The 21,602-nt window shown below is 61.4% G+C and overlaps 2 protein-coding genes and 5 non-coding genes across 11 annotated transcripts; 4 read left to right on the forward strand and 3 right to left on the reverse strand.

Annotated features, from left to right (window-relative positions):
- The first annotated feature begins 485 nt into the window (after nt 1-485).
- SLC5A6 (solute carrier family 5 member 6) lies at nt 486-21,171 on the forward strand. 5 transcript variants are annotated; one of them, XM_065682050.1, is made up of 17 exons: nt 486-581; nt 7,923-8,147; nt 17,190-17,668; nt 18,007-18,072; nt 18,144-18,195; nt 18,282-18,349; nt 18,430-18,584; nt 18,781-18,921; nt 19,012-19,141; nt 19,234-19,322; nt 19,392-19,504; nt 19,591-19,658; nt 19,753-19,839; nt 19,955-20,139; nt 20,227-20,330; nt 20,402-20,523; nt 20,611-21,171. In XM_065682050.1, the coding sequence occupies exons 3-17, from the start codon at nt 17,339-17,341 to the stop codon at nt 20,761-20,763; spliced, it is 1,863 nt and encodes a 620-aa protein (XP_065538122.1). In that variant the 5' UTR covers nt 486-581; nt 7,923-8,147; nt 17,190-17,338; the 3' UTR covers nt 20,764-21,171. The 5 variants fall into 5 exon arrangements, with proteins under 5 accessions (XP_065538122.1, XP_065538123.1, XP_065538121.1 ...); XM_065682051.1 differs by lacking the exons at nt 486-581; nt 7,923-8,147 and adding an exon at nt 12,432-12,447; XM_065682049.1 differs by lacking the exons at nt 486-581; nt 7,923-8,147 and adding an exon at nt 14,838-15,154 and having other exon boundaries at nt 17,082-17,668.
- LOC136016028 (U1 spliceosomal RNA) lies at nt 631-794 on the forward strand. The gene has a single exon (XR_010613470.1). It is a non-coding gene; the product is annotated as a U1 spliceosomal RNA (small nuclear RNA).
- Nucleotides 8,448-8,611, reverse strand: LOC136016021 (U1 spliceosomal RNA). Its single transcript, XR_010613463.1, has one exon. It is a non-coding gene; the product is annotated as a U1 spliceosomal RNA (small nuclear RNA).
- Nucleotides 9,729-9,892, forward strand: LOC136016029 (U1 spliceosomal RNA). The gene has a single exon (XR_010613471.1). It is a non-coding gene; the product is annotated as a U1 spliceosomal RNA (small nuclear RNA).
- Nucleotides 10,654-10,817, reverse strand: LOC136016030 (U1 spliceosomal RNA). The gene has a single exon (XR_010613472.1). It is a non-coding gene; the product is annotated as a U1 spliceosomal RNA (small nuclear RNA).
- Nucleotides 12,497-12,660, forward strand: LOC136016022 (U1 spliceosomal RNA). The gene has a single exon (XR_010613464.1). It is a non-coding gene; the product is annotated as a U1 spliceosomal RNA (small nuclear RNA).
- Nucleotides 13,060-14,792, reverse strand: ATRAID (all-trans retinoic acid induced differentiation factor). Its single transcript, XM_065682052.1, has 7 exons — nt 14,545-14,792; nt 14,276-14,406; nt 14,084-14,155; nt 13,763-13,834; nt 13,549-13,670; nt 13,373-13,473; nt 13,060-13,271 (listed from the first exon to the last, which is right to left on the reverse strand). The coding sequence occupies exons 1-7, from the start codon at nt 14,602-14,604 to the stop codon at nt 13,167-13,169; spliced, it is 663 nt and encodes a 220-aa protein (XP_065538124.1). The 5' UTR covers nt 14,605-14,792; the 3' UTR covers nt 13,060-13,166.
- Nucleotides 21,172-21,602: the final 431 nt, after the last annotated feature.

Consider the following 21,602-nt stretch of genomic DNA (forward strand, 5'->3'; position numbering starts at 1 on the left):
CGGAGCGTTTTACAGGGGCCAGTGAGATTGAACGTGCCATGTGTGTGCAGGCTGGGAAAGCACCGAGCGAGGGGGTAAGAACGGCTTGACTGTAACAAAGCTGGATTCGAGTCTCCTCCTCAGCCGGAGTCCGCGTCGTGACACGCCACAGCTGGGGGACGCGGATCCCTCTTTGCCCCCTGCAGGATCAGCCCACAGTGGAGCTGAGCTCGTGTGCCCGGGCACCGCTGGACACCTCTCCCCTGACACACACCCCGGCTCCAGCCCGGTCCCGCTCACCGAGCCCTCGCCGGGCGGTCCCTGTCTCGGTGCCGGTCACGGCTCCCGGTGCGGGCGGGCAGAGGGACCGAGAGGCCGCCGGCCGAACTCGCAGGGGGCGCCCTGGTGAGAGCGGGGCGGGGCCTGCAGGTAGGGGGCGTGTCCATGCAAACGAGCACCGCGAGGCATCACGGGACACCCGCGACACAGAAACACCCCCGTGGGCTCGGGCGCACGCGGCGGCACAAAGAGGGGTGCGGAGCGCGCGGGACCGTGCGGGGCGCGTGCCGCGTGCCGGTAGCGGCGGGCGCGGTGTCCGTGAGGTGCGTGTGTGTCGTGCGGCGAGGGGCGGTGGGTGCGCGAGGGGCAGGCATACTTACCTGGCAGGGGAGACACCATGATCAAGCAGGTGGTTTTCCCAGGGCGAGGCTCATCCCTTGCACTCCGGGTGTGCTGACCCCTGCGATTTCCCCAAATGCGGGAAACTCGACTGCATCATTTGTGGTAGTGGGGGACTGCGTTCGCGCTCTCCCCTGGCTTTATGGGTTTAAAGAGCAGGTTGGTTTCTAACGCGCGGTTTCTGCGCTATCTCCGCCCGCACCGCCGGTGACCGCACTGGGCTGTGCAAGCCGGCCATGTTCTCTCTCCGTCTGCGCGGCCCCGTTGATGTCCGTGTGTGGGACGCGGCTGCGGAGCGCTGTGCCTGCCGCGTGAGGAGCCGGACGCTGTGCTCCTCGCGGGTGGTTCCTGCCTTTGTTCCGTCCCGCTCCGCTCCCACCAAGGCTCCCTGTGGCCTCGTGTTCCCTCAGTTCAGGCTGCATCATTCAGACTGCGTCATTTGTGGTAGTGGGGGACTGCGTTCGCGCTCTCCCCTGGTGTAACCGGTGCAAAGACGGAGCTGTAGGGGGTGTACGTGTGCTCAGGGAAATGCATTCCCCCGCACGACCTGGTTTATTTCTAACTTGGGTATCAGTCCGGTCGGTGGGGCGCCCGGTGGATGCAGAGCTGTCTGAGTGGTCATAGAGTTGAGGTCAAAGGCTCTGTCCAAATGGAGCCCAGTGACCAGTGGTGTCCTTAAGGGTCGAGGTGGGGACTGACTCCTGTTCTGTCTTTGTTGCTGACATGGACAGTGGGATTGAGTGCGCCCTCAGCAAGTTTGCCGATGACACCAAGCTGTGTGGTCCGGTTGATATGCTGGAGGGCAGGGATGCCATCCAGAGGGACCTGGACATGCTTGTGAGGTGGGCTGATGCCAACCTGATGAAGTTCAACCATGCCAAGTTCAAGGTACTGCACCTGGGTCGGAGCAATCCCAGGCACAGCTACAGGTTGGGCAGAGAAGAGATTCAGAGCAGCCCTGCAGAGAAGGACTTGGGGGTGCTGGTCGATGAGAAAATGAACATGAGCCGGCTTCAGTGTGCGCTCGCAGCCCAGAAAGCCAACCACATCCTGGGCTGCATCAAAAGGAGCGTGACCAACAGGTCGAAGGTGATCCTGCCCCTCTGCTCTGCTGTTGTGAGACCTCACCTGGAGTATTGTGTGCAGTTCTGGTGTCCTCAACATAAAAAGGACATGGAACTGTTGGAACAAGTCCAGAGGAGGCCACGAGGATGATCAGGGGGCTGGAGCACCTCCCGTATGAAGACAGGCTGAGGAAGCTGGGGCTGTTCAGCCTGGAGAAGAGAAGGCTGCGTGGGGACCTCATAGCAGCCTTCCAGTACCTGAAGGGGGCCTACAAGTATACCAGGTGTGGCAACTGAGGCACGGACTCCACTTGTGGTGCAACCAAAATCATTTATTGGGCGAGCTTACAGGTTTTTTATAGACCCCTGCCTAGCGGTTAGTAATTGTTAGCATCTGTTAGTTTCTTTTTAGTACCTTTTGCAACATCATATGCTTTTCTCAACCAGTCCCGTTACTGTTCACATGCCTATGCTTGAACAGCTTATTTGTTCTCAGATGTAGAAGCACATTTCTCTGTTACCACTTTTTGCTACATTATTACTTCCCATTTTCCCTTAAACACACATTCTTTTGTCCCCTCAGTCCACATTAGAGACTCTCATTAGCTCCTGGGAAGGTCCCGGGTACAACATTCATGGCTTGACTTCGCGAACGAAGATTTGGGAAGGGCTTTACCCACACTTCAAGTGCGCTGATGACTAAAAAGGCCGTGTAGGATAGGCAAATCGGTTCCAAAAAGCACAGCGAAAGGTCTCCTTGGGTGGTACAGGCAGGGCGTGATTCTTTCTACCTTGTCTTTTATCCTCGAGACTAATGCTGCGTGTGTTCTCAAAGGAGACAACAGTGTTATGTATGGTGTGTCTCCAAGTCTCCCGATTGGAGGCCAAGGTGGACCACTGATGGCAGTCAATATGGCCAAGGCTGAGGTATTGTTTCAGGGAGTCCTTATATCTCCTCTCTGGGGCACTTCTCTTTTGGCAGCTGGTGGCGAGTTCACCGTAAAGCACAATCTTAGGGAGGCGGTGACCCTTCATCCTGGAGATGTGCCCTGCCCAGCGCAGCTGCGATTTCAGCAATACGGCCTCGATACTGGTGACCCCTGCCTGTTCAAGGACAGTAACATTTGACACAAAGTCAGTCCAGTGGATGTTTAGAATTGCATGGAGGCAGCGCTGATGAAAGCATTCAAGGAGTCGCAGGTGATAGCAGTAGATAACCCATGATTCAGGCCCATATAAAAGAGTAGACAGTACAATGGCTCTATAGATACTGATCTTTGTACTTTTCTCCAGGTGTTTATTGCACCAGAGTCTTTTATGGAGTTTTCCGAAGGCTCTATATGCCTTTGCTGTTCTGTTATCTATCTCTTTGTCGATCGTGGCATCTGAGGAGATAATGCTTCCCAGATAGCTGAACTGCTGAACTGATTTAAGCTCTGAATCTCTAATGGTAACATGGGGATGATGATAATCTTCTTGTGGTGCAGGTTGGTAGAGAACTACTGTCTTCTTCAAGCTGACTTCCAGCCCAAAAAGCTCAGCCACCTCCGCAAAGCAAGATGGTAAACGCTGCAGAGCTGCTTCTGTGTGGGCAACAAGGGCAGTATCATCAGCAAAAAGCAGTTCGCGGACAAAGTGATTTAGGGTCTTAGTGTGGGCCTTCAGTTGCCTTAGATTGAAAAGGCTCCCATCAGTACGGTATCGAATATAAATGCTGTTTTGTTCGTCAAGCTCTACAGTAGCCCTTTGGAGCATCCTGCTGAAGAAAACTGTGAATAAAGTTGGTGTGGGAACGCAACCTTGTTTCACACCATTGTTTATTGGGAAGGGCTCAGAGAATGCATCGCCATATCTGACTTGGCCGTGCTGATCCTCATGTAACAGAATAATCATTCTGAGGGACCTGGGGGGACAACCTAATCTCTCCAAGATCAGGCACAGGCCTTTTCTGCTCACAGTGTCAAAAGCTTTGGTGAGGTCAATGAAAGTTACATAAAGCCCCTGATTCTGTTCTCTACACTTCTCTTGCAGTTGTCTGAGAATAAATACCATGTCTGTGGTGCTTCTGTTAGCTCTGAAACTACAATGACTTTCAGGTAGAAGTTCTGCGATAGATCTGGAGGGAAGGGATGCCATCCAGAGGGACCTTGACACGCTTGTGAGGTGGGCTGATGCCAACCTTATGAAGTTCAACCATGACAAGTGCAAGGTCCTACACCTGGGTTGGAGCAATCCCAGGCACAGCTACAGGTTGGGCACAGAAGAGATTCAGAGCAGCCCTGCAGAGAAGGACTTGGGGGTGCTGGTTGATGAGAAACTTAACATGAGCCGGCTTCAGTGTGTGCTCGCAGCCCAGAAAGCCAACCGTATCCTGGGCTGCATCAAAAGGAGCTGGACCAGCAGGTCGAAGGAGGTGATCCTGCCCCCCTCTACTCTGCTCTTGTGAGACCTCACCTGGAGTATTGTGTGCAGTTCTGGTGTCCTCAACATAAAAAGGACATGGAACTGCTGGAACAAGTCCAGAGGAGGGCCACGAGGATGATCAGGGGACTGGAGCACCTCCCGTATGAAGACAGGCTGAGGAAGTTGGGGCTGTTCAGCCTGGAGAAGAGAAGGCTGTGTGGGGACCTCATAGCAGCCTTCCAGTACCTGAAGGGGGCCTATAGGGATGCTGGGGAGGGACTCTTCATTAGGGACTGTAGTGACAGGACAAGGGGTAACAGGTCCAAACTTAAACAGGAGAAGTTCAGGTTAGATATAAGGAAGAAATTCTTTACTGTAAGGGTGGTGAGGCACTGGAATCGGTTGCCCAGGGAGGTTGTGAGTGCTCCATCCCTGGCGGTGTTCAAGGCCAGGTTGGATGAAGCCTTGGGTGAGATGGTTTAGTGTGAGGTGTCCCTGCCCATGGCAGGGGGGTTGGAACTTGATGATCTTGAGGTCCTTTCCAACCCTAACTATTCTATGATTCTGTGACAGCAGGTACTAATCTGTTCAATAGTATTCTTGCAAGGATTTTTCCAGCAATGGAGAGCAGAGTTAGTTACACCTCAGTAGCTTGAGCAGTCTGACTTTACACCTTTTTTCTTATACAGAGTTATGATGATTGCTTCACAAAAATCTGAAGGCAGTTTACCTTGTTCCCAACAGCACACAACTAGCTCGTGAAATTTAGTATGAAGTGCTTGGCCTCCATGCTTCCAGATTTTGGGTGGGATTCCGTCAACCCCAGCTGCCTTGCCAGTTTTCACTTGCTGTATACCCTTAATAGTCTCTCCCGTGGTAGGGGCTATATCCAATTCATTTTTCACCTGATGTTGTAAGATGTGCTGGATTGCTGCGCCTCGGACTACCCGGTTAGCACTAAAGAGTGTTTGAAAATATTCAGACCAACGATTCAGGATGGAGATTTTATCTGTAAGAAGCTTTTCACCATCTGTACTACGTAAGGGGCTTTGAACCTGGTATGTGGGTCCATACACTGCTTTCAGAGCCTCATAGAATCCTTTGTGGTCACCCAAATCTGCACATAGTTGAGCCTTTTCTGCTAGGTTGAGCCACCACTTGTTCTGGATGTCTCAAAGTTTTTGTTGGAGTTTACTGCATGCAAGATGAAAAGCTGCTCTCCTTACATGGCAAAATGGCTGAGCGAGGTGTGCTTGATGGGCAGATCTCTTCTTTGTCAGCAGTTCCTGGACCTCATGATTGGTATCATTAAACCAGTCTTTGTTTTCCTTTAAGGAGAACCCAAAGGATCCTACGGAGGACTGCAGGATGCTATTTTTACTATGTCGCCAAAGTGCTACAGGAGAAGAATCTATAAGATGGTCTTCAAGCCTAGTTTGAAGGTTAGCCTGAAAGCTGTCCCTCACTGTGGCTATTTGAAGATTATTAACTTTGAGCCTCCTCCTCGAAAGGCCGCCCCTCTTAGGTTTGGGCTTAAAGTGGAGGCTAAGTTTGCAAAGCACAAGGCGGTGGTCTGTTTGACATTCTGCACTAGGCATCACTCGGGTGTGACAGACATTGCAAACATTGGCGCACTAAGACATAATCAATAAGGTGCCAATGTTTAGATGAAGGATGCATCCAGGTTGTCTTCAGGCTGTCTTTCTGCTGGAAAATAGCATTGGTGATGGTAAGCTGCTGCTCTGCACAAAACTCTAGCAGGAGGCATCCGTTATCATTGCAGCTACCAACACCATGCTTACCTAGTACTCCTTTCCAGGCTTCAAAGTTCTTACCTACTCAGGCACTGAAGTCACCAAGGATTATGATCTTATCATCTATAGGAACGCTTTGAGTGAGGTGACACAGGTCGGTGTAGAATTTGTCTTTTTCTGCAGGGTCAGCTTGCAGAGTTGGAGCATATATGCTGAAAAGAACAACATGTTGCTTATTGTGTAGTGGAGGGAGTAAGGAGATGATACGATTGGATCGGATCTGGTACAACATTACATCTTTGTCTTCAGTAACTTCTTTGTTTCAACGTCTACAGTTCTCGGAGACTATCTCGGTGTTCTGACTTCAACTCCTCTTGACTCCCATGGTTTGCAGCTGATGAAGGTCAGGATGTTCGTGCTCTCATTCAGGTCTGCTGGCGCAGCTTCTTGTGCAGCAATCCCCACACCAGGGAGGGACTCTTCATCAGGGACTGTAGCGATAGTACAAAGGGTAATGGGTTAGGTGTAAGGAAGAAGTTCTTCACCGTCCAGGTGGTGAGGCAGTGGCACAGGTTGCTCAAAGAAGTGGTGAATGCTCCATCCCTGGCAGTATTTTAAGGCCAGGTTGGACAGAGCCTTGGGCAACATGGTGTGTGTGTGAGATGTCCCTGCTCATCCATGGCAGGGAGGTTGGAACTAAATGATCCTAAGGTCCTTTCCAACCCAAACCTACAATTCTGTGATTCTGTGTTTGCAGCCACGTTTGCTGCAATGCTTCATGGGTTGAAACTGGCCCAAGTCCTGAGTTGCATCTCTGCCTGGAGGGGGATTGGGTACGGGATGCTTCCACAGACCTCCGGGCCCGACACATGAGAAACCAGACAGGCTGTTCCCTGCGGGTGGTTCCTACCTTTGTCCCATACCGCTCTGTTCCCACCCAGCCCCCTGTGGTCCTGCATCCTCCCAGGCCCAGCAGGATTTCCGTGCTTCAAGGCGCTTTGAGCAAAGTCCTTCTGTGTGAGCAGTTTGACCCCTCCAGAAACAGGCTGGGTTCAGTGCCAAGTCGCAGGGGAGGTGGGAGCTGATGGGCTGGCACTGCATAAGTTCCTTTCTGAAGGGGACAGCTCCTCCTGACATGAGACAGGGACAAGGGTAGCAGGATCCTCCCTGGCTCATGTGGCCTCAATGGGACAATGGCCCCCTGGGTGGCGGTGCCACAGGGTCTGCATCAAAGCACAACTGAGGAGGCACTGGCCAAGTTTGGCCCCAGCCAGATGGGACAGGAGCAGCTGGCAGAGCTTCAGTCACCTTGTGTGTCCCCTATGCCAACATAAGGACATGCGCCTGTTGGAGCAATTCCAGAGGAGACCACAAGATGCTCTGAGGGTTGGAGTACTTGTGCTATGGAGACTGAGAGAACAAGCCCAGCTATAGAGAGCTGGGCTTGTTCAGCCTGGAGAAGAGAAGGCTCCTTAAGGGGAGACCTTGGAGCAGCTTCCAGTGCCTAAAGGGGCTACAGGAAACCTGGAGAGGGGCTTTGGACAAGGATCTGTAGAAACAGGACAAGGGGGAATTGCATTGAATTGACTGAGGAGAGATTTTAGAATCATAGAATAGTTTGGGTTGGAAAGGACCTCAAGATCATCTAGTTCCAACCCCCCTGCCATGGACAGGGACACCTCACACTAAACCATCCCACGCAAGGCTTCATCCAACCTGGCCTTGAACACCGCCAGGGATGGAGCACTCACAACCTCCCTGGGCAACCCATTCCAGTGTCTCACCACTTTTTTCCACTTTTGATGAGATCTTTGGAAGAAATTCTTCCCTGTTGAGGGAGGTGGCTGGCACAGGGTGCCCAGAGAAGCTGTGGCTGCCCCATCCCTGGCAGTGTTCAAGGCCAGGTTGGACAAAGCCCTGTCCTGGAGAAACCTGCTCTAGTGGAAGGTGTCCCTGCCTGTGGCAGGGGAGTTGGAACTGGCTGAGCTTTAAGGTCCCTTCCATCCCAAACCATTCTGTGATTCTATGATTCTGTGATTCCCAGGTTTAATCTGGACTCCCCACTGGAACTGGCCATCATATCCCCCAAGGGAGGAACTTGAGACGTCATTAGCTGCTTTCAACAGCTTTTCCATTGTTTCCTCTCCATTTGCTGGGTCTGTACGCACCGCTGCACTTCCATCCAGACTCGCCACGGCAGAGCTGGAGACGCGTTTCCTCAGGACAACCAGGGCTGATCCCGACTCTGCTCAAGAGCTCTGAGGGAGAGGTAAGAGAAGCGGACCTGGCTCCAGGCCCTCACAGCTCAGCTGCGGGGACGTTCCGATGCCAGTGGGCGGCGAAGGGCTCGGGCTGTTCCTCACATCCCCCATAACGCGCTTAGCTCCCGCCAGGGCTGGGCTGGCCCGGCCCGCTTCGCGGCAGTAACAGGACCTGCAGGAGGGCACCGGGGACGGGACCAGCAGCAGCGTGCAAACAAAGCAGCACCCACGGAAAAGCGGCTGAAACGAGCGCAGGCATCAGCGCGTTGCGTTACTGCGGTCAGTTCTTGTCTTTAGACCGTTTGAACCAGGGGAGAGCGCGAACGCAGTCCCCCACTACCACAAATTATGCAGTCGAGTTTCCCGCATTTGGGGAAATCGCAGGGGTCAGCACACCCGGAGTGCAAGGGATGAGCCTCGCCCTGGGAAAACCACCTGCTTGATCATGGTGTCTCCCCTGCCAGGTAAGTATGCCTGCCCCTCGCGCACCCACCGCCCCTCGCCGCACGACACACACGCACCTCACGGACACCGCGCCCGCCGCTACCGGCACGCGGCACGCGCCCCGCACGGTCCCGCGCGCCCCGCACCCCTCTTTGTGCCGCCGCGTGCGCCCGAGCCCACGGGGGTGTTTTCGTGTCGCGGGTGTCCCGTGATGCCTCGCGGTGCTCGTTTGCATGGACACGCCCCCACACACCAGGCTCCGCCCAGAGCGGCTCAGCCTCTGATCTGCACAGTCCCCGCCTCGCCTCCGTGGCCCGATCCATTCACAGCTCGGGGGAAAGGGGGGAAAGGGGAAGCCAAGGAAGGGCCCTCCCCCTCTCCTCGGCGCCGTTGCCCCATGGGGAACCGCGGGCTGCCCGCTCCCGTCCCGCAGTGTCTCGTCAGAGCCGCGACGAGCTCCGTTTCCGCCGCCGTCCCAGCTCCTCGCCGGGCGCTGGCACCGCGGCTTCGGCCATTTCGTTCCTGGCCGTGCACGACCCCGCTGCCCCCGGGAGTGGGTCGTCCGCCGTCCGTCTGTGCCCGGGCACGCAGCGAGGAGCCAACCCTCTCTCCCGCGGGTCTTCTCCTAGCTTGGCTTCGGCCCTGGGTCGGGACAGCGCACGGCCCCCAGTCACGGGCCCGGCTGCGCCCTTTGCGGTGCTTTGCCGGGTCCGCCGTGCCCGTTCACGCCGGACTCTGGCGCTGTGGCCTGCGCTGAGCCCTATCACGACAGTCGCCAACGCGGCGCGCGCAGGGGGGCAGCGCCTCCGCGGGCGGCAGGGGCTAAGCTCCGCAACTCCGCTAGGCGGCGCTGCCGTGGAGCCGGGCCGGGCCGGCGGCGGCGAAGCTACACAGGTTCCGGGCGGGGCTTGCGGGAAGGGGGCGTGTCCATGCAAACGAGCACCGCGAGGCATCACGGGACACCCGCGACACAGAAACACCCCCGTGGGCTCGGCGCACGGGGGCGCTTGCGGTGGCAGAAAGAGGGGTGCGGAGCGCGCGGGACCGTGCGGGGCGCGTGCCGCGTGCCGGTAGCGGCGGGCGCGGTGTCCGTGAGGTGCGTGTGTGTCGTGCGGCGAGGGGCGGTGGGTGCGCGAGGGGCAGGCATACTTACCTGGCAGGGGAGACACCATGATCAAGCAGGTGGTTTTCCCAGGGCGAGGCTCATCCCTTGCACTCCGGGTGTGCTGACCCCTGCGATTTCCCCAAATGCGGGAAACTCGACTGCATCATTTGTGGTAGTGGGGGACTGCGTTCGCGCTCTCCCCTGGTCCAAGCGCGGAGCTGCCGTGGGGCGGTGCGCGCAGCTGGGTGCTGGGGTTGCTGCAGGTGCTGACACGTTCGGTAGGCTGAGAAGACGCGACAGTTGACGAAGAGCCGATGTCTGTCAGTGTGGGTCAGTTCTGAGATCTGGACGGGCTGTAGCCATTGGTGTGAGGCTCGCCAAGGCCAAGTGCCGGGTCCTGCATTTGGTCACAACAACCCCATGGAACACTACAGGCTTGGGGAAGAGTGCCTGGAAATCTGCTCGGCGGAAAGGGACCCGGGGGCGCTGACTGGCGGCTGCTGAACACGAGCAGCTTGTGCCCAGGCAGCCAAGGTGGCCAGCGGCATCCTGGCCTGTGTCAGCAATAGCGCGGCAGCAGGGCCGGGGCAGTGATCATCCCCCTGCGCTGGCACTGCTGAGCCCGCACCCGTAATCCTGTGTCCAGTGCTGGGCCCCGCAAGCCCGGGAGGGCTCCGCTCCCCTCGGCCCCATTCCGATGTCGGCGGTAACCGGACGCTCACGCGCGGCCCCGGCCCACGGGGGAAAGGGAGTTTGCGCGGCGCTCAGCCCGTCAGCTCCCGTCTTACCCAGAGCGCGGAACCGAACCGGCCCTGCCCGGGTGCCAGCGCCCTCGAGGTGCGCAAACTGCTCGGGGAGCTCCCACCCGCAGCACGTTCCGAGCACACGCGTGAGCGGCTGCTCCCGTTCTTCGTGCGGGCCCCCGGGAGCTGCCCTCGTCCTCTCTGCTCTTGAACCGCTTGGGCCAGGGGAGAGCGCGAACGCAGTCCCCCACTACCACAAATGATGCAGTCGAGTTTCCCGCATTTGGGGAAATCGCAGGGGTCAGCACACCCGGAGTGCAAGGGATGAGCCTCGCCCTGGGAAAACCACCTGCTTGATCATGGTGTCTCCCCTGCCAGGTAAGTATGCCTGCCCCTCGCGCACCCACCGCCCCTCGCCGCACGACACACACGCACCTCACGGACACCGCGCCCGCCGCTACCGGCACGCGGCACGCGCCCCGCACGGTCCCGCGCGCCCCGCACCCCTCTTTGTGCCGCCGCGTGCGCCCGAGCCCACGGGGGTGTTTCTGTGTCGCGGGTGTCCCGTGATGCCTTGCGGTGCTCGTTTGCATGGACACGCCCCCACACACACGGGCCCTGCCCGTCACCGGCGGGCACCGGAACATCCCCCCCACAGCCCATTGCCGGGCCGGGAAGTGCTGCGGCGCGGCGCCGGCTCCAGAGGTCTCCACCCGCGGGGCCGAGCGGCACAGCGAGCCGTGCTGGTGCAGGGGGGGAGCTGGTGAAAGGTGTTTAAAGGATAATGCCACTGGCAGGGACAGGTTCATCAAGGGCACGTCGTGCTTAAGTAACCTCATATCTGTGTGCAATAAGGTCACCCGGCCGCCTGCCTGTGGGGTGCGGGAAGGCGGTAGATGCAGTTTTCTGGATTTTAGTAAGGGTTTTGAACTGTCCTTCACAACATCGTTCTGGGTCAGGTGTCCAGGTGGGATGAGCAGGTTCATGGTGTGCTGGGTGAAGAGCCAGCGATCAGAAATGAGAGTTGCTGTTGACTCTCTCAAGGGCCAAGAGGTCTTGCAGAGAGATGGGAGTACTGGGCAGCCATTGACAGCATAAAAAGGAGGAAGAACAAATGCCATTTAAGATGGAGTAACACCAGGCACAAGTCCAACCTAGGAGAGGAGTGGCTGGAGGGCAGCTCTGAAGGAAGGGACCTGGATGCTTGTGGCAGCAGGGTCAGTAGGAGCCAGCACTGGGCCCTGGCACCCAGAGGACAAACAGCACCCTGGGGTGCACCAATCACAGCAGAACCAGCCTGGCAGAGAGGAGATGCCCGGCTGCATTCAGCACCGGTGGAGCCTCACCTAAGCACTATGTGGCACTGGGCCCCACCGTTGGAGGACACGAAGATCCTCAGATGTGCCCAGAAGGGGACAAGCAAGCTGTGAAGGCCTGGCAGCATTGCCCTGTGAGGAGCAGCTGAGCGCTCAGGGTTGGTCTTGTTTGGGCAGAGGGAGGCTGAGGGGTGACCTGGCTGCTCTCTGCAGCTCCCTAAGGAGAGGGCATGGGGAGGGGGGAGCTGAGCTCTTCTCCCTGGGATTCAGCAACAGGGTGCTTGGGAACAGCTCAAAGGTTAAGCAGGACTTGCCCTTGGTGAACCTGTGCTGCCTGTCCCTGCCAGTGGCATTATCCTTTAAACACCTTTCACCAGCTCCCCCCCTGCACCAGCACGGCTCGCTGTGCCGCTCGGCCCCGCGGGCGGAGACCTCTGGAGCCGGCGCCGTGCCGCGGCACTTCCCGGCCAGGCAATGGGCTGTGGGGGGGATGTGCCGGTGCCCGCCGGTGACGGGCAGGGCCCGTGTGTGGGGGCGTGTCCATGCAAATGAGCACCGCGAGGCATCACGGGACACCCGCGACACAGAAACACCCCCGTGGGCTCGGGCGCACGCGGCGGCAGAAAGAGGGGTGCGGGGCGCGCGGGACCGTGCGGGGCGCGTGCCGCGTGCCGGTAGCGGCGGGCGCGGTGTCCGTGAGGTGCGTGTGTGTCGTGCGGCGAGGGGCGGTGGGTGCGCGAGGGGCAGGCATACTTACCTGGCAGGGGAGACACCATGATCAAGCAGGTGGTTTTCCCAGGGCGAGGCTCATCCCTTGCACTCCGGGTGTGCTGACCCCTGCGATTTCCCCAAATGCGGGAAACTCGACTGCATAATTTGTGGTAGTGGGGGACTGCGTTCGCGCTCTCCCCTGGCTTTATGTGTTTAAAGAGCAGGTTCGTTTCTAGCACGCGGTTTCTGCGCTATCTCCGCCCGCACCGCCGGTGACCGCACTGGGCTGTGCAAGCCGGCCATGTTCTCTCTCCGTCTGCGCGGCCCCGTTGATGTCCGTGTGTGGGACGCGGCTGCGGAGCGCTGTGCCTGCCGCGTGAGGAGCCGGACGCTGTGCTCCTCGCGGGTGGTTCCTGCCTTTGCTCCGTCCCGCTCCGCTCCCAGCAAGGCTCCCTGTGGCCTCGTGTTCCCTCAGTTCTGGCGTGGTTTCCACTCTGCACATCCCGCCCCAAGCTCCCCACAGCTCACGCTGTGCTTGATTTCCACATCCCTGTCCCATGGCGCCGTGCCTGCCCCGGGTGCGATCACACAGACACACAGAGAGCCTGCCCAGGGCTTTATTCATCCCTCACCGCTGCTCAGTAACCGTAACCCAGCGGCACAGGCTCCTCTGGGATACAGAGCACCCCCCTCACGTAGGAGGTCTTCTCAGGGGGCCTTGGCCTTCCGGCGCTGGGTGCCCCACAGCAGGAGGGCCACAGACAGGGTGGTGGCTCCCAGTACTCCGCAGAAGAGCAGCACCGGGAACTTGCCCTGTAAGCAAACAGCAGTTAGTGGCCCCCTACGCAGCCCCACTGCCCCACACTGCTCTGGCGCGGGAGGACTTTGGGGGTCCTCATCCTGCAGACGCTCACCTCACGCAGGCACTTGTACCCATGGAAGGGGCTGTTGCAGAGGCACTGGACGAGGCCGGGACCGTCTGGGGCACAGGCAGCGTTCTCCGGGCACAGCCAGGCTGGGGGAGGTCACAAGCAGAGGGTCACAAGCCAGGCCCTGCCCCCAACCTCCCACCTCCCGTCCCCGGCTTTACCGGGCTCCCCGGAGCTGTTGCAGGAGTTCCTCTGGCCCTGGCAGAGCCGGCTGCTCCCGCTCGTCATCACCTCCTCCCAGGCGCTGTTCCCTCCTGGGCACCCCAGCGGCAGTGGCACCGCTCTGAGGGGCAGAGCTCAGCACCAGCACTGTGCTGGTGAGCAGAGCACAGCACTGCTACCACCACAGCCCCCTCAGCCCACCCCGGTACTCACAGCAGCTGCAGGAGGGTGAAGCCCAGGAAGGAGCCATTGGGGAGGGTCGTCAGGGGGTTCTCTGTCAGGTCTCTGCAAGCACACACCACATCGGTACCAGAGATCGCCCTGACTGGGTGCAGCACCCTGCTCTTAGCCTGGCTGAGCCTCAGGAGGGTCCCCCAGGGCTCCCCAGTGAATCAACACACACTGGGGTGCTGGGAGCCTGGCAATGGTGACAGTGGGAACAGGGACCACCAAGGCCAGGCCGCGGGGTGTCCCCCAGCCCGCAGAGGGGAGCAGAGGCTGCACATGGGGGCACGTAGAGGGACACAGACTCACAGGACAGCAGCGGAGGAGGCCTCAGCCAGCCCCAGGGGGAGGTTCAGCAGGGAGCAGTTGCTCAGGTCCAGCCTGGGGGGGTAAGAGCAGTTGGGGGGTGGCATGTGTCTGGCACCCCACACCCCCCCGCGCCAGGCATGGTCCCTCACCATGACCTCCCATCACGTACCCGCTGCCACCCCCTCCCCGTACCCCAGCAACCGCTCCGGACGGACGCCCCGTTCCCAGCAGCAGCGCCCCTCACTCTCGGTGCCAGGCCGGGACGCGCAGTACTGGGCTACGACGGAGCCGTTCCGCAGCGGCCCGGGGCAGCTCCCGCACACCTGGAGGGGAAAAAAGGAGGGGTCGGGAACGCCCCGGTTCCCGGTTTCGCTCCGAGCCACAGCGACACCGCCCGAGCCCCGGGACGGTGTCCCGGCAACCCCGCCCCCCGGCGGCTCCGCCCCGGCCCCGCCGCTCACCGCCGCGCCGCCGATGGTGCCGGGCAGCGGCAGCAGCAGCAGGACGAAGAAAGCCCCCATGGCCTCGGCGCCCCCGCCCCTCCCGGGGCTCTTCCGGGACCGCCCTGTCGGCCACGCCCGCTGCGAGAGCACCCTCTGGCGGGCCCGGTGAGGAGCGCCCGCCTGTGAGGGGGCGGCGGGGCCGGTGCGCGGTGTGTGCCTGCCTGCCTGCCTGCCTGCCTGCCTGCCTGCCTGCCTGCCTGCCTGCCTGCCTGCCTGCGCTCCGTGCGCGGTGTGTGTCTGCCTGCGCTCCGTGCGCGGTGTGTCTGCCTGCCTGCCTGCCTGCGCTCCGTGCCCTCCGGACCCCGGCCTGGCCGTGCGGGACTTTCCGCTGCGAGGGCCGCCAGGGCGCGGCGCCCCGTCCGGGGCGGGGGAGCGTGACGGGGCCGGGGGGCACTTCGGGGGGGTCCCCAGTGGTGGCCGTGACGCCATCACGGCGCGCGGGACGTGCAGGACCGGGCGGAAATGTCCGTGAGGGCAGAGCCGCCTCTCTCCGTGCGTCATCAGTGCGCGCTGGCGGCTGTCGCGGCGGCACGTGGGTCGGGCTGCATCGCGCCGGTGGCTGCCGCCGGTGAGTGTCGCACCGGGGCTGCTGTGGCCCCTCAAGGTCACTGGAGCCCCCTGTTGGGCCCGGACCTCTGGCTACGGTGGCGTCGGGGCTCGTCCTGCGGCCGCGCGACCGGCACCGGCGGCGCTGGGGCTCCGGAGAGCCGGGTCTGCCTCCAGGGACAAGGGGACCGGGGCCGTGGGCTGAGGGCAACGGGGGCACCGGGGAGGGCAGCAGGGCCGTGGCCTCGGGGCACCCCGGGGCACCGGGGCTGGGCGGTGCTTCCTTATCCTCTAACGGTGTCACCGACGACATGGGGAGACAGGGAGGTGTATTGGGGGGGACAGCGGGGACAGGAGGGTTGGGCCTCGGGCAGGGTCACCGGGTGCACCTGGATGTAGGGCAAGGGGATACAGGAAGAAGGAGCGTGGACACGGACAGGGGCTGTGCTGAGCTTTGGCAGGGGAGTGGGGTGGGCTGGGAATGTGGGGACCGACTGGAGGGGGCAGCAGGGCCACCGATAGAGTTACCGTGGGACAAGGAGTGGGGATGGGGAGTGCGGAGCTGGGGCGATGGGGCTTCAGGGACACCGAGGGGGAGCTTTGAGCCAAGGCTGCCGAGGCAGTGGAGCAGCCGCCGGTGGAACATCTGTCAAGGACCACGCCACTGCCTGCCCCGTGTTTAGTCCTCACAGTGGAATGCGGTGGGGTGACCTTGGACCCACTGCACGGGGTGGTGTCCTGGCCAAGGCAAGGACAGGGACGGTGGTGTGCGAGGCGGGAGGTGCTGCCCTCTCACCCCCTTCCCGCTGGTGTTGGCTCTGGCACTGCTGCGGGGCCCCATGCCAGCCCGCTCTGTCCCTGCAGCGGGCGGGCTCGGGCAGGCTGCGCTGGGTGCATGGGTGCCAACCCTAATCCCACCAAGTATGCCATGGGCAGGCATTCCTCTGCAGATCACGGCAGGCACCGCACCAGCCTCCCCCCACAGGCAGCCTGCTCTGTGTCCTGTGATAGCCCCAAATGCTGCCCCACTGGAACAGAGGTATGGGGTACCTCTGCATCCTGCACCCCCTGCTCTGCTGGTGCCTGGGCCACTGCTCCCCACAGCTCTCTGCTTGCTGGTGGAGCTGGAAGCAGGGGTCTCTGCTAGTGCCCCCTCTCTGCCCTGTTCCTGGGACTGCCTGGCTGCCCTGTTCTCTCTGTTGTGATGGAGCCAGGAACCCTGAGGATCGTCTGTGGCAGGGCAGAATGTGCCAGGCCAGCAGTGGCTCAGAGGTCTGATCATCCAGCTGCTGCCAAACGCCTCTGGAGCTGTCAGTTTCCCCCTCTCCATCTGTCTGTCCATCCCTAGCTGCATGCTTGTCATGAGGGTCATCTTGTGCTGTCCCTGCTCAGCTGGGCAAGGGGGACAGGGCTCCCTCATGTACCCCATCACCAGCACAGCTGGGGCTCCACTGCACATCCCTTTACCCTCCCCAGCCCCATCCATGGGTTCCGTATGGCTGGGGGTTGCTGGCGGGGCTGATCCTGCTGGGTGGGCCTCTGTGGAGGTGGCTGCGCTGGCCCCAGGGCTGGTGGCTGGCGCCAGGTCTGGGTGGTTGTGTTGGGCTTGGCTGGGCTCTTGCACCGGGGGCAGCTCTCCCGGGCTTGGTGGAGCCACGTGGTACCGGAGCGGTTGGGTCGTGTTGTGCTTGGCTGGGGCAGGATCAGTGCTGCCGGGCTTGGTGGGGTTGTCCCACACTGGGGGTGGTGGTGTTGGGTTTGGCAATGTGGGGCTGGTTCTGCTGGGCTGGCCGGGCCAGTGCCGCCGGGGTACTGGGTGGGACTGGTTTTGCAAGCACGGTCTCGGTGCGAAGAGGCTCCTGTCTCCCTCGGAGGACAGGTGGGTGGGTGAGTCGTGCCGAGCCCAGCCTAGAGGGAGGAGAAGGGTTAAAGGATCTTTCCTCATCCAGACTGGCCCCCCCGCACCGGGTCCTTGAAACTGAGACAGAGGAGTGAGCGAAGGTCCCTGCAGTGTCAGGCGCTGCTCCCAACGCCGACACCCATCTCTCCTCCTGCAGTTCCAAGCACCAGGAAGATGCCAGCCAGGACGTGCTGCCGGGGCAGCCACCGGGGCTCGGTGTGTCCATGAGGCTGGTGGGGCACAGCTGGGGCAGGTGGCCAGGCAGCGGCAGGTCTTGCAGGGCAGAGGCAAGAGAGGAAGCTCACCATGGAGTTCACGGTGATCGACTACAGCATCTTCGCGCTGCTGCTGTTGCTGTCATCAGCCATCGGGCTCTTCTATGCGCTGAGCGGGGACCGGCAGCGCACGGTGCAGGAATTCCTCCTGGCCAACCGCAACATGAGCTTCCTGCCTGTCACCCTCTCCCTGCTCGCCACCTTCCAGTCAGCCGTGGCAATCCTGGGCGTGCCGGCTGAGATCTACCACTTCGGCACCCAGTACTGGTTCCTCGGCTGCTCCTACTTCCTGGGGCTGCTCATCCCCGCACACATCTTCATCCCTGTCTTCTACCGTTTGCGCATCACCAGCACCTATGAGGTGAGTGGGAAGAGGGGCACACATGGTGCCCAGCACCGAGCGGGATGTGTAGGCAGGTGATGGTCCTGGGAGGGGATGAGCTGATGCTGCCCTGTGGGGTTCTGGCTCCTGGTCCTTCTCTGCCTGGTACCTCCATGCTAGTGCCATGCCCCGCAGACAGGACTCCCCTCACCCCAGGCAGCACTGGATAGCCCCATTGTCTCTGTGGCAGCAGGAGCTGAGGTTTTGGGAGTAGGGCTGGTTGCCCCCTCCCCAGATTTCCTGCTGCTGGGGGGGGCATGGGGATCATTCCCCCTGCTCAGAGCCCCACATCCATGCCCTGACCCATCTCCCCACAGTACCTGGAGCTGCGCTTCAATAAGACGGTGCGGGTCTTCGGCACCATCACCTTTATCTTCCAGATGGTGAGTGGGGTGGGGGCTTGTGGCAGATGGGGGTGGAGCCATGCATGGCTGCAGCGCTGCTCTCCCTGCAGGTCATCTACATGGGGGTGGTACTCTATGCACCTGCGCTGGCTCTCAATGCAGGTAAGGAGGAAAGGAGCAGGGGGGCAACGCTGGGAGCCCCATCCTGCATGAGGGTGCGATCTGCTAATGGCCTCCATTGCTTCTAGTGACGGGCTTTGACCTCTGGAGCGCAGTGCTCACCATGGGGCTGGTCTGCACGCTATATACGACACTGGTGAGTCCCATCCCACCACCGCTGCCCGGCTGTGGGGTGCCCTGTGCCGGGCTGTGGTGATGGGTGCTGTGCCTATGCAGGGCGGGCTGAAGGCTGTCATCTGGACCGACGTCTTCCAGACACTGGTGATGTTCGCTGGGCAGCTGGCTGTCATCGTGGTGGGCGCCCAGCGGGTGGGTGGCATGGCCCGTGTCTGGCGCCTGGCCGAGCAAGAGGGCAAGATCTCTGGCATCGAGTGAGTGCCACAGCCCCAGCGTGTCCTGTGCCAAGATGCCTTCACCCATCAGGGGCCAGGTGCCTCACCTCACACCGTGGGGCCCCCAGGAAGGGTGTGGGGTGGGGAAGAGGGACCCCATCCACTCCCAGGGCATGGTGTGCAGGGTGCCAGTGAGGACCCAGTACCATGACCCGCTGCCTGTGCCTCTCTGCAGCCTGAACCCTGACCCCTTTGAGCGGCACACCTTCTGGACCCTGGCTGTGGGGGGAGTCTTCATGATGCTGTCGCTGTATGGGGTGAACCAGGCGCAGGTGCAGCGGTACCTCAGCTCCCGCAGCGAGCGAGAGGCCAAGCTGTGAGTGGGGCCGGGGCTGGGGTCCCGCGGCCGGGATGGGTCCCTCTGCTGCCAGCCCCCCAGCCTCTAATGCCTGCCCGGTGCTTGCAGCTCCTGCTACGCCGTGTTCCCCTGCCAGCAGATCGTTCTCTGCCTCAGCTGCCTCACCGGCCTCGTCATGTTCGTCTATGACCGGGAGCATACGCTGGCACCCGGCAACCGCCCCAAGTCATCCGACCAGGTAGGCACTGGGTCCCCCATCTCCTGCCGGACCCCACTCCCCAGGCTTCTCTGGTGCTCCCAGCCCCATGGGCACTCACCCTCCTTCCCCAGCTGGTGCTGTACTTCGTGATGGATGTGCTGAAGGACCTCCCGGGGCTGCCCGGGCTCTTTGTTGCCTGCCTCTTCAGCGGGTGCCTCAGGTGAGCTGGGAGGACCCTGGGGTTGGAGGGGCCCCAGCCGAGCCCCCAACACCTCTCTGTGCTCCCCAGCACCATCTCCTCTGCCTTCAACTCGCTGGCCACGGTGACGATGGAGGACCTGGTCCGGCCGCACTGCCCGCGGCTGTCAGAAGCACAGGCCACGCTGCTCTCCAAGCTGCTGGGTGAGGGGGGGGTGGCACAGGGGGGCTGGCGCTGGGGCAGCGCGGTCCTCAGCACTGCTGTGACCCCCCTGCTCTGCTCTTCCCAGCTCTTGGCTATGGATTGCTGTGCCTGGGGATGGCCTATGTGTCCTCCATGCTGGGCCCCGTGCTGCAGGTAGGGGTGGGGGTGCAGAGGGTCCCCCCATCTCGGGCACACAGCAGGGGGGCAGCTGAGCAGGGGGCTGGTGCTGAGGACTGTATCCCCACAGGCTGCTATCAGCATCTTCGGCATGGTGGGAGGTCCGCTTCTGGGGCTCTTCTGCCTCGGCATGTTCTTTCCCTGTGCCAACCCCACGGTGAGTGTCTCCCTGCCCGGCTGGGGCATGTAGCCCACGGAATGGGGCAGTGCTGGGTGGCTGGGGCACCCCGAGCCTATCTGGGGATCAGCACCCTCGCTGTCCCCCTGTGCAGGGTGCTGTCGTGGGGCTGCTGGCTGGCCTGGCCATGGCCTTCTGGGTGGGCATTGGCAGCCTGATGCGCAGCATGGGGGCAGCCGCGGGGACCCCCCCACCCAACAGCACCATGCTCCCCACCATGGGCAACCTCACCGCTGTCCTCGCCACTACTCTGTTGGCCCCCACGGAGGCCCCTAAGAGGTGAGCAGGGTGGGGGGGCTTGGGGACACGCTGTTGCGGGATAGGGGTGCTGCTCTGTGCCCCCCAACTCACACCCACCTTCCCCAGCCCCACAGGGCTGCAGAAGTTCTACAGCCTGTCCTACATGTGGTACAGCGCCCACAACTCCACCACCGTCATCGTGGTAGGGCTCCTGGTCAGCCTGCTCACCGGTGAGTGTGGTGTGGAGAGGGGCTGCTGGTGAGCCCCCTTCCCTTCTGCTCACCTCCACTCTGCCTCTCAGGCCCCACGCCAGCAGCATCTGTGGACCCCCGCACCATCTACCCTGTGCTGCCTCGTCTGCTCTGCTGCCTGCCCCAGAAGTACCGGCAGAAGCTCTGCTGTGGGGTGAGCTTCCCTGACGAGGTGAGGGTCACACATCACAGCACCTTGCTTGGTGGGGGGGGATGACACGGGGTCATCTTCTTGCTACCCCCTGCTCTGTCCCCACAGAACACCGACACTGTGGATGCCGTGGTGAAGACCAATGGGGTGCCCAATGGTTTGCCCCTCCCCGGCCCTGGGCAGCAGGAGCAGGAGGAAGGACAGGGCTACATTCGTGCAGCCGGAGCCCCTGCCTATGCTGTGCAGGAAACCTCCTTCTGAGCTAACCCCCCCTTTGTATGGGGGTCCCGGACACCCCCCAAGCCCTTCCCCAGTGCCCCCCTGGCCAGGGGGCACAAACTCCGCCCCTGGGATACCGGGGGAGCACCAAAGAGCTGGGGGGGGCTGGGTCTCTGCTGGGGGGGGGTGATAAAGCAGCACCCCCCTCTGGGCTGGCCCCGAGCCCTGGGGGCTGTGGGACCACAGGCTGGGGGTGTCAGAGCGGTGCTCCCCACTCCCCTCAGGCCAGGACATTGCCCGGTGTCCCCGGCCTGGCCTCGTGCCTTACACACAGCTCCTGGGCTGGGGGCTGCCAGCACCCTCAGGGCGCCGAGCGCCCCCCCCTCCATCCAGCCCCCCATCACCCATCTCTGTTTCCGTTGTCCCCCAATAAATGGTTCTAGAGCGCAAGCGCTGGAGCAGTCCAGGAGCAGCCTGCTGCAGGAGCTGTGGGGACATGGAGGTCCCGTCTCCCACAGCAGTGGGGGAGCCCTGTCCCTGGGTGCAGGGGCCTCATCGGCCGGGCAGGTTTATGGCTGCAGCCTTGGCCCCTGTCCCACAGCATGAGGCCGGTGGTGAGGCCTTTCCAGAGGACCCCGGTGAGTGTAGCTGGGGGGCAGCTGCTTCATGGCTGGGGGGTGCAGGACCTCCCCCCCCTTTTGCCCCCTTCTGGGTGCCCCTGGGTCCGGGGGGGGCCCATCTCGCAGCCGGGAGGCAGGAGGTGAATGCTGGCTGCAGGTTTGCTGCTGGGGGTCAGGCCAGGCAGCCCCCAGCCGCCCTGGCCACAGGCAAGGCGGGAGGCACAGCACCAGCCCCACCAAAGCCCACTCCATGTGTCCCTG

Source organism: Lathamus discolor, chromosome 5 (genome assembly GCF_037157495.1).
Source record: "Lathamus discolor isolate bLatDis1 chromosome 5, bLatDis1.hap1, whole genome shotgun sequence".
NCBI lineage: Eukaryota > Metazoa > Chordata > Aves > Psittaciformes > Psittacidae > Lathamus > Lathamus discolor.

Excerpts from the sequence above, each read along its gene's own strand:
- ATRAID (XM_065682052.1), bottom strand. The coding sequence starts at position 14,604 with ATGGGGGCTTTCTTCGTCCTGCTGCTGCTGCCGCTGCCCGGCACCATC. Across the intron at positions 14,407-14,544 it reads GCACCATCGGCGGCGCGGCG|GTGTGCGGGAGCTGCCCCGG; the intron begins GTGAGCGGCGGG and ends TTTCCCCTCCAG. Across the intron at positions 13,272-13,372 it reads GGTACAAGTGCCTGCGTGAG|GGCAAGTTCCCGGTGCTGCT; the intron begins GTGAGCGTCTGC and ends GTTTGCTTACAG.
- SLC5A6 (XM_065682050.1), top strand. The coding sequence starts at position 17,339 with ATGGAGTTCACGGTGATCGACTACAGCATCTTCGCGCTGCTGCTGTTG. Across the intron at positions 20,140-20,226 it reads CCCACGGAGGCCCCTAAGAG|CCCCACAGGGCTGCAGAAGT; the intron begins GTGAGCAGGGTG and ends CACCTTCCCCAG. Across the intron at positions 20,524-20,610 it reads GGGTGAGCTTCCCTGACGAG|AACACCGACACTGTGGATGC; the intron begins GTGAGGGTCACA and ends CTGTCCCCACAG.